The 16,300-nt window shown below is 43.5% G+C and overlaps 1 protein-coding gene across 2 annotated transcripts in view; it reads right to left on the reverse strand.

Moving 5' to 3' along the window:
• Positions 1-16,300, reverse strand: part of HS1BP3 (HCLS1 binding protein 3) — a 54,072-nt gene that overhangs the window by 11,691 nt on the left and 26,081 nt on the right. For both annotated transcript variants that reach the window (XM_075414901.1, XM_075414900.1), the window contains exon 5: positions 75-226. In XM_075414901.1, coding sequence (XP_075271016.1) covers positions 75-226 — 152 coding nt within the window. The remainder of the gene's footprint in view (positions 1-74; positions 227-16,300) is intronic.

Below are 16,300 nucleotides of genomic sequence, written 5' to 3' on the forward strand. Positions count from 1 at the left end.
CATTTTAAAAGCTCAGTTATATACATGCTTTAGATAAAACAATCTGTGTATATACAAGTATAGAACAGAATTACTCTCTTTCATCTTCTTCCTGGGATCAATCAATAAGAAATCTTTTTCTGGGCCAAACAGTCCTTCATCAGGATCTTCTTCATCTTCAAAAATGGTTAATTTGAGTTTCTCTTCCTTGGTTGGAGGAGCAGATGCCTTCTTTGTTTTTTTAGTTCTAAAACATAAGAGACAAGAAAGTCAGCTGCAGTTCTTCATTTAACAAGAAAGATTTACGGCTAGGAAGTCTGCTAAGTTGAAAATAGGTGGTGGCTGGGAAATGATTAGAGACAGGTACACTTGCACCTGTTAGTGGCTGGCAGGAACAGGACACTGAGCTGGAGGGACTGCTGGTCTGACATACTCTAATGGTACTCAGGTTTTGTATTCTTAAGAACTACCAAGGAACGCAATGGGAACTGGAAGAGCAGGGCTGACAACACTGTACTGTGCAAACTACCACTCAATCACATTTGTTTTAAACAGATTTACTCCTCCCACACACAAAGCTTAAAATAAGAAGAGCAGTTCTAGCAACACTGCTATAGACAGACAGAAAAGGGATGGTTTGAAAAACAAAGTGCAGGTCGGATCATTGCACTGATCCCTTCGGACAGGTCTTTAAAACATCCCTTTGGCTCCATTTTCTTGCCAGTGCCTGCTGCCGGTTTTAACTACTGCATACTCCTTTCATAAAGGTGTTAGACACTCCCCTCATCTTTCCCAGAGGAGACATGATATGAAGACTACATCATATTTAAGTTAAATCAAGCAAGGACTGGAAGATAATTAGTTGGACAGACTGCTACTTGCAAAATTTACAAATGTCACTCAGTACTTTTTTGAACCAAGGACAGGATTAACTTCCTCTAAAATTAGTCTTCTAAAAATTTGACAGTGAGACAAAGTTAATTTTTAGGCTTCTTTGCTACTCAGTGGAAATAGACATACATCTCCATAGGACAACTAATCCCATCTATTTTGAACACTGATATTTGGATGCAACAAATCTCTGAAGATCTCCTCCTCTCCCCACTGGCTGGAGAAGGAAGCTAAAAACTAATTTGGATTAGATGCCTCATTTGCACACGGCTTAAACAGGGAGAGCTGACTCCCAAGAACACAGTGAAAAGCATGTGCCTCTTGCTCTCATACCTAGGAGCCATGTTCCACTAGCTGAAGCTACAAGGCAACTTTCACAGTAGGGCAGCTTGAGTTCTGAGGCAAACCAGACGGCATAAAAAAGAAAACTCAGAGAACAGGACAAAAACCTCTGGTGAAAAGTCAAATTCAAACTAAGCTGAAAAAGAAGCATTCCTGAAGAGAGCATCTCCTCTCCAAGAAATTGCCGTATTTCAGAGATCCTTGCTCTTAGCAGTTACTGCCTTGTAATTTCTGAGGTAGCTGCTCTGAGTGCCTCTTACAACAGAAGATCTGATCTTCTCCTTTGCAGAGAGCAGGTCAGCTTTCAGCCTAGAGCAAACCCAATTATCAGCACTTAACATACCACAGTCATCAAAAACTAAGAACGAGGTCAAAAGATTACACATACATTCCAGCTACATTAAAGAATCTTGTAAAATCTTCTTCCGATTACAGCTGCACACAAAAGAGCGGAGTCCAGTTACTTCCATTTATTTTCACAAGTTGATTATCACCAAAATAGAACTCATGAATGATATTACCTTGCTACCACCACTTCTTCTCTTAGCAACAGGAAATGCTGCACGTTAGAGGCCTAAGAGCAAGCCCCATGCAGAACTTAAATAGAAACTTATTTGGAAATATACCTTATTCAATACACTAAAGCTATCTGCAGTTGTCAGCAACTAATTTGCTGAACTGTTTATGATACAAACCTTCTTTTTTAAGCAGCAGAATCTTCCATGGCTTTCTTTTTTCCGCATTTATATTCATTATGGATATGCCTCAAGTGACTTCTGAATTTGAGCTACTTTTGAAAGGTGAGCGCCAAGGAACTGCCTCAAACTGAAGCATTTGTAAAAAAGCCTTCTTCCAAAACCTGACAAAATTTAAAGTTATGATATGTACAAGCCAGACAGCTTTCAGTCAGGATTGCTACAGAAACTCAAATTCATTGCTTTATTAACTGTGATATGAAATCTATCACTCAATGAACATAAGTATTAAAGGAAAAGGTAAAAAATGAGAGCCATTATACTTAACAACAAAACCAGAAGAACAGTAGGACTGAGTCTTTCAGAGCTGACAAATTGATTAAAAATAGAATTAGTAGACACAAATAAATCCAATCTACTGGGGAAGGAGCAACTGATATTTGCACAATTCATGCCTTGCAATGTATTCTTTGAGAAGTGAATGACAATATGGATCAGGATTTGCCAACCTACAGAGTGACAAAAAGTCTTTGACAAGACCCCTTGTCCATCCAGAGTTACAACTCCCCTGTGATGCATAAGAGCCTGTTATGCCACAGGTACCTATATACATGAGCCAATACATTTCCAAGCAACAGCCCTCCACCCCAGTGAAGTTAACAAGGAGTTTACTAATAGTCAGATGAAGTACTTGCAGCAAAGAGTATCAGAATGGTGGGAAATACTGAGGAAAGGGAAGCGAACCATGAAAAGTGTCATAAAGAACAGCCATGTAAAACAAAATTAATTGAACTGAAAGTTCCTGATAGTAACTCTCTGTTTAGTCTAACCATCAAACCAGTCCACTTACGCTGGCTCGCTCTCAGTTTTGCCAGGGGGACTCAACTGGCAGTTACAGGGCACGGGGCCAAACCCGCAGGGCTTGACTGCTACCAGTAGGAACATGAAGAAGTTGTTTTTCTGCCTTCAAGTTGCTTCCCCTCACCGCCCTTCTAAGGAAGCCACAGTTGGACTGCCAAGTAATTCCAGCATATCCATACAGGGACTCCATTGAGGTCAGTCCCTAGCTGGGAAACAGGATTCCCACGGTTCTGTATTTAGCTGTGCCAGTCCAGGCTGTGCACTGCTGAGCAGAGGTTAACGGATGAGAATGGGTGTGTAAGAAGTTTCAGAGCCTGTCTGAGGTCCTGGTTTCTCAATCAGCTTCAGCTGGCCCAAGTGTGCGGCTGCCTGCCCCCTCATCACCTCCCCATATATTCCTGCCATGTCCCCATGAGCAGGGGACCAGTGACTTCAAGCTGGAACTGAGGTGATCCTGAAGCCACGTGCTGGTAGGCATGCAGAGAAGTTGCAAGGATATTAATTCAATGATCACGATGTGCTAGGGTGCAGTAAGGTGGTGCAGGGATGCAAAGGCTTTCGGGAAGACAGAAATGAAGGAACATTAGTCTCCCAAAGTATTACTGTACTGAAGCCCTGCACTTCATTAGCACCTTGTTCATACATCACGCTCACAACCTTGGTATCTGACATTTTGAAACTACTTGCAGCCAGCTGGCAGAAGACGACCCGTGTCATTGCTATTTCTTCGTTGCTGAAACAAGTGAACCATGGAATATTGCTCTAGTGAATTTTAAAAATCTTAACAAAAATCAAACTGGCCCTAAAGATGACGTATCCTTTGTTAAGCTGAAGAGATTTCTGGAACCATACCTATTTACTCAATTGAGCTCACTGACCTCTATACACGAAGTGCTGTGAGAATGAGTCAAATAACACTACAGTCTTCTGCTCTGAGTCCAAAAGGAGCCAAACTGCCTCATAAGTGACTGTAGATAAAGACTAGTCTCCTAACTGACATGGACCAAACCTAGATGATCAGAAGCTGGGGTATATGAATCCACCTAGGCAGGCTGCTGGCACACTTGAAAATCCAGCTGAGACTCCTGGCTCTCCAACGATTCTCAAATCACCCATGAAAGTGTCAACAAAACCCTGTATGCAGAAGACACTCACTTTCAAACCTAATCCATTTTTGTGAGAGCAATTATTGTGTTATTGTTTACCGACTCAGTATGCTGAGGTCGCTCGTCTGGCAGCTGCCATGTCTCACTGGCACATCAATAACGCAGAAAAGCTTTCTGGTCAGCTGTAGAAAACAGTGACAGAGATGACCGAGATACTCCAAAGTCGGAAGATTTCCAGAGCTGTATGCGTGATAGCTGTATTTTGGAATACTGGATCTCTGGACCTAACACTTGGTGACACAGAGCTTAAATCAAAGGGCATGTCTATTGCGCTCAAGACAGACAGGAGTCCCTAAGCCATGGTCGCTACTGGTTAAAATAGTGAGTGTCATTATTCAGAGTAAGTGTAATCTCAATACACAGACAAAAATTTTGAGAACTTACTTTTCTGAAAACATGACCATCTCTTTTTCATAGAAATAAGATTATGCTCCAGGAAAAGAATGTTGCAGTAACACTAAAAAAAACCTATCAGAATATACATCCATGGGATTTTACAAGGAAAAAGCTCACTAATATAAATGGACACCCCAGCTCCCACAAATCTACATTCAGCCTTGAACGAGAGAACTACTGCTAAAATAGCAGCAATGTTAGCACATCTTCTTGAAAACCGTTTCTGCAAAACAATGAACCTATACACTAGCTCACGCAGAAAACAAAATGTCATCTGCCGCTTTCTTTTCATTCAACAGTGCTCATTTTCCAAAGCTGCCTGATAATAACAGACAGGACAAAAGGGGTCATTCTCATCCGCTTTGGGCAAGGGATGCCGCATAGAAATTCTAAGCCCGTCAGCTCAGCACAGCCTGACTGCTAAGCATTAAGCAACCGTGACAAGTGCTGGCCGCAGGGATATTTTACCTCACACAGTAATCTTCTTCTTGTGGACATCACAGCAACTTACAGTGTTTTAAATGGCCCTGGCACGTCCCAAAATAAGCTAATGCATAATAGATGGAATAAATCTCTTATTAGAAATCATTTGGAGGAAGAGCATTCAACTGCAGGCAAAGTTTCTCCTGCTGCAGCCCCCGGATTAGGGCAGCCTTGGACTATTGTTCCAGCTGAGCAACAGATGGACAGAAAGCCTGAAGGAACAGATTTTCAAGAGTTCAGCTCCCATCTAGGGACCTGCTTTTGTGGAGAGATTTTGCTGAAGGGCTCAGCACTCAGGAGTACCTGTTCATCCTAAAAGAAGCCAAGCTGTTTTTATAATCTGTCCTTAAGCTGTCTGATTATATCCTTTTTTAATATAATTTCAAAACAGACAAGACGACCACAGACAGACAACTTTTGTTTAGTATACAGCTCATTAGCAATAATCGTAATACAGAAACATTTCCTAAAAAGTTTTCAACTAAATAACTAATAAAGCACACAGCCACTCATATGCTTGGCAAGGGAACAAGGGTTACAGAGGAGACTGCAAAGAAACAAAATTAACATAAAGGAAATTTCTTTATCATTTTCCTTTGATTCTCTAGACTAAACCAGAACATGAGACTTGCTGAAACAAGTTAAGGACAACAAAAGACAAGTTTCAAAATATGATCATGACTAAATTAAACCACAGCAAGGACACTGGTTCAGAACAAGACAAACATAATAAAGTTGCCAATACTGATGTGAAATAACCAGAAATACTCACTAGTATTTTGGGTTTCATCTGCAAAGCAGCAGAATGGTACTTTCAGGGTTTCTGACAACAGTGAGATAGTTCTTATCCTAACATTCATGTTAATGATGCATGTTTTCAAATACGCAATACCAGATAACATGCACTAACGTGTTTTGGAAAAAATTGGCCAGGCATCTTTCTGCACCCTAGATGTAACTACTGAACACATTTTAGAACTTCAGGGACGTGACAGAGGGATAAAAATAAAGCTATTTTAGAAATCAGAAAAGTTCAAGTTAGAAAAGTACAGCGCAGAGAAGCATGGACTGGTGAGCATTGCTTTGGTGCTTGGTAAAGTTAAAGAAAGGCAGATAATCAGATACAATCAGTAAATCATTAAAAGAGCATTCATTACTAAAGCCTTGCCAGAATTATGCTGCTGTTTTCTTTTTATGAGCCTACAGGCTTGGTTAATAATGGTATCTTATCCAAGCACTGACGCAGCAGTCCTGAAACTTCCCACCATTTTCTTCCAAAGCAGGACCAGGACAACGGAAGCTCCTATCCTCCAGCTCCTGTGGACAGGGACCTCACTGCAGCACTGCAGGTATCTGCTCCTCTGTAGAGAGAGAGCCTCACCTATCTCTGCATTAACTTAGGCACTCACATACCTCAAGCAAGGAAGGACGAAACCAGAATGCTCTTTTTTTGGTTCTTCTGCATGGCTTTGGTGGGACGAGGAGGAGAGACTATTATGTCTTGCTGTTCAGTCTACGAATTAGTATAAGAGCTACAAGGCAAGCATGATGACGGCAGCATCAGGGCTTGGTGTATACCAGCTTTTATTATGTCCCTAATTTTCCTTCTCTATTTGTATGTTTCGTAGGACTGATTTCAAATTGATGAAAGGAGAGAAACATTGATTTTTGGTCTGCTTGCCTCTTCTGGAGCACCTTCCATTTTCCCTGTGCCTAGTCCTTGCAAATTTTGCTCAGTATCATCCTATTTCCCCTCTTCATCCCTTCTCAATCCATTTCCCCAAATTTCTGGCCAGTATCAGACACTTTCTTGCTCTGCCTCTTGAATCTACAGTATTGCCTTATCCTCTACACTGACAATTAGGCCTCCTTGTCATCTTCAGCCTTCTTCTCCCCCCATCCACATCACATGCCTCTTACTCTCCAGACCTCTATTCTGGACTCTTATTTTTCTGTTTTAACTCTATGTTGGTCAAATTATGCTTTTGAAAAGGGCCACAGGCTGTAACTGAAGGAGAAACAGGAAGCTGCAATAGGAAAGCGGGAAAATGCAGAAGGGAGGGTAAAGAAAAAAAAAGGATGAAATTAAGCAGAGGTAACAGTAGGCAAGTTAACAAAGCAAGAGAAAGGGAAGAGGGTAAGGTTGAAATTATAACCAGCTATAACTGCTGCCCGCCAAAAATAAACACGGATGTTTACCAGTCAGTTTTGTTAAAACTGTAAACCTGTAAAACTGTTGACCCTGTAAAAATTACACTCTAAGAAAAAAATCCATTCTCTTACTCTAATTAATAATTGTTACAGGTCTGTAGCTCCAAAGACAACAAATTCTTGGGCAAGTACTGTGTTGCATGTCTGTAAAGTGACATCTACATGCAGTATAACTCAGCAATAAAATGTGTGACGTGACAAGAACATAAATATGGCAACTGTAATGAAATCAACGTGCCAACACTGTCCCTTTATGAGACATTCTTCACAAAATGTCCCAAGCAGCTTCACAATCAAAGTCAACCAAGCTGAAAGAAACAGGGTGTGAAAAAAACTAGTTAGTGAGCATGTTATCTGCCACGTGCTCAATGGATTCAGGAGCAAACACAAGAAAAGAAGGCCTCGGAAATAGGGAATGGATGGTACTGAAAGTATCCAGTGTTGTGGTAAGAATTCACAACTAGCAAGTAAAAGTGATACATGCAAACAGCAATCGTTTTGGAGAAGTGATTGGTTTCTTCGACACTGAAATGGTGAAAAACACCAAACATACAGGAAAATACCACTGTAGCTTCTTGTTAGAAGTAATTTCTGAAGAAGCACTGAACACGTGAATAGTTGACGCCTCGTTTCCAGAAGTGTTGGACACTCACACCTCTGAATCATAGAACCACAGAGTCACAGAACGGTTTGGGTTGGAAGAGACCTTTGAAGATCACCCAGTTCAACTCCCCTGGCATCTTTCACTAGATTAGGTTGCTCAAAGTCGCATCCAGCCTGACCTTGAATACTTCCAGTGATGGGGCAACCTGTTTCTCTGGGTTACTGTAAAAAATTTTTTCCTTACGTCCAATCTAAATCTACCCTCTTTCTGTTTAAAATTATTGTCCCTTGTCCTGTCACTACAGGCCTTGGTGCTTCCTCCCAAGGACAGGCAGCCTGACTGTTCCACATCTACTTTGCAAAGGTTTGACTTTGTGTTACCTGATCTTTACCTCCTTGCAAACAAAATGCCATCATATCGAGCAGCATCTCCTGCCATCTGTGTTTGACAGCCTCCTGGCCTCACGTTGTTCTCCTTGGGAGGAGACCATTGCCCCTGTGCTGCTGCCTCATGTGAATTGCCTCCTCACCAAATCCAAAAGCAGAATGGATACAAGAACCCAGACTGCAGGCACAGCTCTAGTTTTTATCTGCCTGTGAACAGAAAAGCCTCAAACAGACAACAAGAAAGGATGCTCGCATCAAAAAACCTCTGGCCCCTCTAATCCCAGAGGATCTGTGTAAAACTCTGTATGAAGGGCACCCTTTTTCCTTGCCTAGCACCTGTACAAACCCACCCCCAACCTACAGAAAATCTCTAGCAAACTGCAAATGATGTTCCAGTCTAAAATTTTGCCTGACATAACTGTCACACTACATCTAGAGAGCTTATGAAAAGCCAGAGAAGGGCTGGTTACCAAGGCAGTGAGCAGATTCCAGCAGTAGCCAAGCAGGATTTGCACTCAGAGGCAGACTGCTTCGAAAGCGCAGGGTCTCAACTGCTCCACGATACGGCCTGAGGAGGGAAGATGAGGCTGAGCTGGGTTCCCCACTGCCTGCCTTCCCCCACATCTTGCTGTTCACAGAGGTTGTTTTTTTCTCTTGGCTGTGCTGTGGGTAAAACAAACCTCTCACCGCAACACAGAGATGGCTCCACAGGAAATAAAACAGAGAAGGGCACAGTGAGACATTGTCAGAGTTAAATGATGCCGCTGTTGCAGACACAGCCCCATGCTCTGGCTGCTGCCTCGCCTGCTGATCATGAGATCAAAACCTCTTCCATAACAAGAAAACACAGCTTTCCTGCCTCAAGCTTTCTTGTGTTGTTTTGGTTTTTTTTTAACAGAGGTAAAATAAAATTGCTCTGGGTGAAATATTCCCCAGGCCATGGATACACCTATTGCATGAAGTAATCCCACTTCCGATGTTGCAGACGCTGCTGGAGGTCAGGCTGTAGGAACAGTCACACCAGGGAGCACAGGAGATGCAAAACTCTCCCTCATAAGCAAGACACTGAGGCTTTGCAATGGCAGCTGCCAAGGGGCTTCTTTCTGCTGGAAGCAGAAAAACAGCTGACGTAGTTCTGCATTTTTTAAATTGGATTCCTATTTATGTTTTTATCGCTAACTGGCCTGACTTCCTGGCACACAAGCTTTTGCAACGTAAGTAATTTCAGGGGCTGGGCACTGAGCTCAGGGTGCTCAACAGCTGGCTGTCATGCTGAATGGACGGGTTCAGCTAGGAAAGCACGGCGAGCCCCTTGCAGAGCACAGTGAGGTCGGGCGCCGAATCACAGAAACCCAGTAAATGTGAGCAATCCACAAACATGTGACTAAAAGAAATACATAGTCTTTACAAGTGTTCTGGCTGACACACGAGATCCAGCTCAGTGCTGGTGTTATTTAGCAGCCACGATAATATTCTCAAATCGTAACCAAAATCATTCCCCTCCCATTGGCAAAAAAACTCTCAGAGCTCAGCTCTCCCAGAGTGATGCTTGCTATTCCCACAGCATTCTTCAGAGTTGATGGATGGATGATCTCAGCAAGGCCTCCAATGAGCATCTCATATGCCCCAGAGAATTATAACTTGACACAAGCGACACGAGCCTGCAGATCCACCCAACTGCAGACCCTGCTCCTTGCTCCTGCTTAGCTACCTGATGATCTGCCACTGCCAACCATCCCCCTTGGGGCTGGCCAGATTAGAAACACTGAAGATTCATGTGCTGCAAGGGATGCAGCAGGGAAAACGGATCAGGGAACACAGACTGTGGACAGACATGATGGTGAATGTCTCAGACTCTCAAATCCCAGACAATGTGAGACCTCAGGCCTCTTCAGAGAGCGCTCTATTAGCCCAAGAAGAGCTCTTTTCAGGATTAGCTGCTGTTGACTTAAGGTGGGAGCTTGGGCAAGTAACTTGACCCTTTGGGCCAGTTCACTGACTCACAAATCCTAAATGGACTCAGAGTACATTAAAGTTATGCCATTTTACATCGGTGGAGAACCTTGTGCAACTAAGCCATCTAGTTATTTGGAGAGATGTGAGAAATTAACTGAGGTTTGGTAAGGGGGATCTTTCGTTGAACACACAGGGGGAGCAGAAGTTATATCACTAATCTGAGTCAGTAGGAGGGACTAGTAGAAAAGTGATCAAATCACACTGATGACAGCAGGGGAGTAGCAATTACAAGTAACTGCACAATGTTTCAAGCTTCTACTCCCTGGTGTTACAGTGGCTGTGGCAATGTTGGCAAAAAGAATGATGGTTTCAGACAGAAAACACAGGCTCAGGGCATTTCAAGATCTGGATCCGTAAGGAGAAATGCTACAGCAGACCTTTCACATGGCACATGGCTAGGACAGAGAACCAACACCACAGGATCAGTGTGGTTGTAAACATATAGTGGTACACAAGACACAGCCAGAATGGCAGGTGTTGATTCATGAGGCTGTCTCGCGCCCCTCACTGAGCCCCTCCGTGCTGCCCATCCAGCCCCTGTCTGCAGCTCCTGCCCTCACTCCTGTTCATCTTCCTTTCAACCCCAAGGGAGGACACCAGTACCTGCTTGTGTTCTCTCCAAGGAAGGGAAGGGTTTTGAGGCTGCCCACCCTCCCACGGCTGGCAGAATTCCACAGCAGAGATGCCATGAGCACAGGAGGCAGCTCACACACACCTACCCTGCTGAACGAGAGGGCTGGGGCAGGACTGCATCCATACTAGAAAACACTTGGCCTTGGTCTTCCCTTGCTCTGTGTAGTGTCCTAGAACTATTATTTATTCTGCATCTGATTTTCGGTTCAAAGTGCTTGAAATAATGTGAGTGTTGTGCTACAGCTCTGTGAAATCATAGCCTGAAACAGAGAGTGCTTCTGACATCCACTGGGCACAGAACAAAGGCATGTGGTGGTGTTTGAAGGAGCAAAGTTTGATGAGATACTGCCAGAGGACTGTGTACGGAGACAAATTTGATGCAGTCTTCTCCATGTCACCTTTTGGAAATGGTCCCTTCGAGGGGTCCTGGGTACCAGCCCCTCCCAGGAAGAACAGATAAAACAGCAGAAAGGAGACTGTCCTTTGCTATGTTGTCCATTTGTCTGTAGGGTTTAAGGATACCTTGGCATCCTTCATAAATATCCACCAGTAGTATCTGTCATGTAGTGCACAAGAGCACCACGATGGCTCCCCTCCTGTGAGCGAGGGTGCTGTGCTGCCAACACCTGGCAAAGACTGGCAGACCAAGCAAGTTCCTCCACAATAGTAAGGGACACAACAGGCTGGGCTACACCTCCCACCACCACCCATGGGCAGCAAAACAATATTTATTGCCAACAGACTGCAACATTTAGCTAGCCCCCAAACACCCCACAACCTTTCAGAATTCACTCTCTCTGCACCTCTACGTGGCACGGCATGCCAGCACTCTTCCTTTACAGATCGGGAGTGAAACGCAGTCCCAAAAACCAGAAGTGAGCTGTCTGCAGCCTAAACAGGATGTCTTCAAAACAAAGACTTGAAACCAATTCCCCTGAGACCTTGGGCAGCAGCTCTGGACCACACACTTCTTCCCGTTTGAGCATCCTGCATTGTGTGGCACTGCCCTTGTCTCTTGGCAGTACCAATGAATAAATAAAAACAACTCCAGTGAGGTCAAGGTTTGCTGTAACAGCCCCCGTAGGAGGATGTGAGGGTTAGCCCTCAGGAGCCTCTTAAGAATGCATTTACTGTTTTTTCATATTACAGGACAGTGGGGCCATGGGTCTGTCACTCATAGCCAAGACAAGAAAGACGGATGACTCGGGAACAAGTTTCCAGGACAAGACTGTTCTACACAGCAACAGCCTGTGCTCGCAGATGACCCATCACACAGATGAAAAATGAGACCTCTTTAGCAAGTGGGTCTAGACACTGTTGTAAGGTGGTTTTGAGGGCATGACACTGTGTTTGGTGTTTAATGACGCCTTCAATAATGCCTCAGATGCTATTACAGACAAAAAGCAATAAAGCAAGGAAGAGAGAAGCTTGGAAATCTTCCATCCAAGCCACTCTGACCAGTTTGTGCATCGTGCCAAAGAAGTAGCAGTTATTACAGAAAATCACGGTTCAGGGAGCAGACCTCAGAAAATGGCCTATACTAGCAAAAACCCAAGTCAAGACCTTTTTCTAGCCAACTGACAGACAACGGCTCACACCCACACGGCTGAACTCTGTTACACTCCGCAACAGGCTGGCTGCACCCACCCCGTCCTGGGCTAGCTCCCGAGCTGTGCCCATCCTCAGCCAGAAGACTGCCAGCTGACAGCAACCACAGCAGCCAGGTCCATACTTGCTGCAAAACGCCCTTGGTGTTTTATGCTCAGAGATCATCCCTGAGTGCCAGACACACACTCCGCACCGCCTGCACCACCAAAAGCCTCATTACAGGGCCCCGAAGGCTCCAATCCCGACTCCTAAATGTGCACCTCCTTCAGGCTGGACTGTTGACAACAAAAAGCCAACATCTATACTAGCAAATAAATGTGGTCAGGGCTTGGGCTGAGATAACGGCACACAGTATCTGTCTTGTGAGTTTTTAGCATGCTTTCTGGCATGAATTTGGCCGAGGCTAATTATCGCTTTCCCAAACGATGCCTGGACATAGTTTAGGGATCAGTACAAGCTCAGGGCCCTTCCTGTTTTGGACGTGGCCAGCTTGCTCTGGGGAGCGGAAGGATTTAGCTGATAGACAGGAGCTACTTCATCCTAGTTAGCAAAGAACAAGACCACAGTTCCTGTCCAGTTTATTTACTAGTTTTGCCACAGTCAAATCACCTACCCCAGCTGCGTATTTCACTGTGATGATAAATCTTACTACCCCTTATGATGGAAAGAAAGGTTTTGAGTCTTATTCAAAATTTATGGAAGGTAACAGAAAGCATTTCATTCACTCCAATGACAATTGTCATTAACAACCTGAATGCCATATTTCTGTGCAAAGGGAAACTTTTCCCCAGGCAGACCTATAAAATCAGTTTTCTTCCTTTTACCAAAAGGATAACGGAGAGATCTAACTTATAAGTACTGTGATGCAACCTGAAAAATTCAAGTGCAGAACGCAGGGCTGCTGAGTCCCAGATGTGTGTCTGTCCTTAAGGACATTTCTCCTTTCCCTGGCACTTCAGGTGATTCCAGATCTGGCCAACTGCTGCAAGGGGCAGCAGCAAGCAATGGGATCCCCAGGTGTGTTAATCAGCACCAGCCCCTGGTTACAATGGCTGATGCATGCATTACTGGCAAAGTTATACAGATCACTTCCAAATATGGTTTTCCAAAAGTCAGTTCTTTGATCCTTTGAAACCAAGACAGAAAGTTCTGCCGCAGATCCAGGGGGAAAAGAGAACAATGGTTTTATTAAGTCTGCTGAATTAGCAACTTAACAGCATCAGATGAAAGGAAAAGCAAACCTCCCATCTCGATTTAAAGTGAGCCCACATTCACCCTATAGGCAGCTTCTTCTAGGGCAAACAATTCTGTTATACTTGGTGAACGCAAAAGCAACAGGGCAGCTCTGAATCCATCCCTCATTAGCAGTCTGTCTCATCTACAAGCAGTTCCCTGTGTCTGTTGATTAAAGATTTCCTGTGCCTTGGTGAAAGGAGAAGTCTAATCGATGAGGTAACGCTTGTTTATTCTAATTAGGGACTTGAGTCATCCTATTATTGTACAGACCATGAAGCAAAACATGTTTAAATCTGCCCAATTACATCATGTTCAATCCTCTTCCACAGCAGCAGCAAAAAAAAAAGACACTTCTGATCCTGTATAGTTGTAAATTTATCCTGTACTCCCTCTAAAGGATCTCCTGCCTCCTACGAACCTGTCTCAGTTCAGTAAGGACTTGCTTAATACGCCTGCAGAATGGCTCACGACAGCATCTGCAGGCCTTCAGTGCTGTTTAGTTCTGCACTGCTACAAATGACCGCACATTGCTGTTAAACAGGATGGGAAAATCAAAAGCTGAAAGTTCACTCAGAGGACTATGGGAATTATTTGAAAGCTGGTGCCAGCTAGAGACAATGGTATTTCATTCCAGTTCCCTGACATTACTTGGCTCTACAATTCTTCTACATACAGAAAAGTGTGTGGTAAGTTTTATTGCTTTAACACATTGTAAACAATGAACCAGGTCCATTAAAAATCCTGTGATATCTTAAAAGCAGACATATCTACTTCAGCAAGCTGGTCAAATCTCAAGCTGGGTATTTACCTTTACATCGGTTCAATTTCCCTGCATTTTCAGCTGAATTACATGTTCTTCACTTACTGTCTGATGCTGCAATGAAGTGTTGCACTAAGCTATTAAGTCCTTGCTGCATTTTACCCCAGGTGTAGTTACATTTGTGTTCTACTTGAAAACACTGCCGGATGGCATACACAGCTGTAACGCTACACAGACTATAGAGTTATTTGCAGTCCTGTGGGTTTAAGATGCTGGTATAAACACAAATTTACTATTTCTAAAACCCATTAAAGTATATTCAGTGTTCTAATCAGAAAGAAAATGAGGCATATTAAAATAATTACTTAAACTCGTTCCCAAAGCATCCTCATGTTCCAGCTGTGTATGTACTGGAATCAGTCAAACCAGCCATGACAGAAACTCACCAGTGAAGTTTAACCAAGGCAACTGCTTCAACGTGCAACATAAAACCCGGTGAAATAATGACTGCATAATCTTATGGGACCAAAAATCCAACACTAGACCAGGAAATATGAATACAGATAAGGACAATGCTGGCAGGGGGGAGGACTCTCACAAGTTTTCCTTAGGTCAGGGAAGTGACTATTTCCAGACTAAAAGAACACACAAAGCAAACAATTTTAGATCTGTAGGTTATACACCCACTCCGCTCCAAACCTCTCTGACAGTCTGAGTGCCCTAGCTCTGATCCCAATGTGCACTTCTTTCTGATTGCCAGAAATGGACATGGCAGGAGGGTTTCTGCAATCACGTTGTCAGATATGCTCTCCTCAAGGAGTGCTTATGGATGCAACATATGTCAACTACAAGTCCAGGAATACCAGAAAAATCTCAGTTTTCCTGAGTACACTTACATTCAGTTAGCACCACCACAGAACAGCAATGAGAGAAGAGGGCCGAGTCCTTCACACATCCAACATGATTCCCTTGGTTGGAAAGTACAGCTAGAAAAGGTTCTCTGTTCCACCACTTGGTGCCATCCAGGCCTTGGTAGAGTTCTCCCAAGGAAGACATTCCCAGAGCAATCACTCAGAAGACACAACACAGAATGAATATGGATGATTCTGTGAGATTCAATAGCTAAAGATGGTTTCATTTTCCATTGTTTCCTTTCAATAACACTCAACCTTCCATCTGTGGGGGGACAGCAAGATTTGCAGTAAAGAAACATGGGAAGCTGTGCTCAGGAGATGGGATTGGAGGCAGAAGGGAAAAGAAAGCCCATTGAATGGGAAAACAACACTCACAAAGCACCTATAAACATAAAAAAACTTCAGGAAAGACAAACTGGAGGAACTCATTCCTCCAAGGAGAGCATACCTGCCACCCTGTTTTACTCCCTAGCCACTCAGCTAAAACACCTCCAAGGAGAGACTATAAAGTTGCTCTTAGAAAGGGCTGAGAGCAGACAATTTATGAAAAGTGAGCCTTATCCTTTAACTGGATGGGTAATACAGATGTTTTGCTGCCTCTTCTTCTTTTTCCTCTTTTTGATGGGGAAGAATACCACACCAAACTATGTCCTTGGTTTTCAGAAAAATTTCAACTGTCAGAAATGTTTCAGTAGAAGACCAACGGGGTTGTTTACTGGGATTTTTGCAAGTTGCCAATCTGACAGCAGCTGGATTGGAACTGTGACAAATACTTGTGTCACTTGGCAAAGTGACAGTCGAGCATGCCTTGCAACCTAAGCTTGTGACTCAACAAGAAAATAAAGATCTGCCTGTTTAAATCTCTGAAAGCTTCACAGCTGTGAGCACAGATACACCCACTGCTAGGAAAACAAGGCTTTCTTCTTGTTCATTGTTTTAATTATCTGAATTTCATTAAAGAAAAAAATAACCTGTATCTTCTCTCTTCTTTGATGCTTTTATACTCTCACTCTCTCTCAGCTCATCAGGACAGTCAGACAAGTGTTTCTCCTGCTGTGTACGAATCCTACTCGATTCAGAGAAGTCATGTATCTACCTAGCTACACCAAAAGGCAGTTG

The sequence above is a fragment of the Opisthocomus hoazin genome, chromosome 2 (assembly GCF_030867145.1).
Source record: "Opisthocomus hoazin isolate bOpiHoa1 chromosome 2, bOpiHoa1.hap1, whole genome shotgun sequence".
Lineage (NCBI taxonomy): Eukaryota > Metazoa > Chordata > Aves > Opisthocomiformes > Opisthocomidae > Opisthocomus > Opisthocomus hoazin.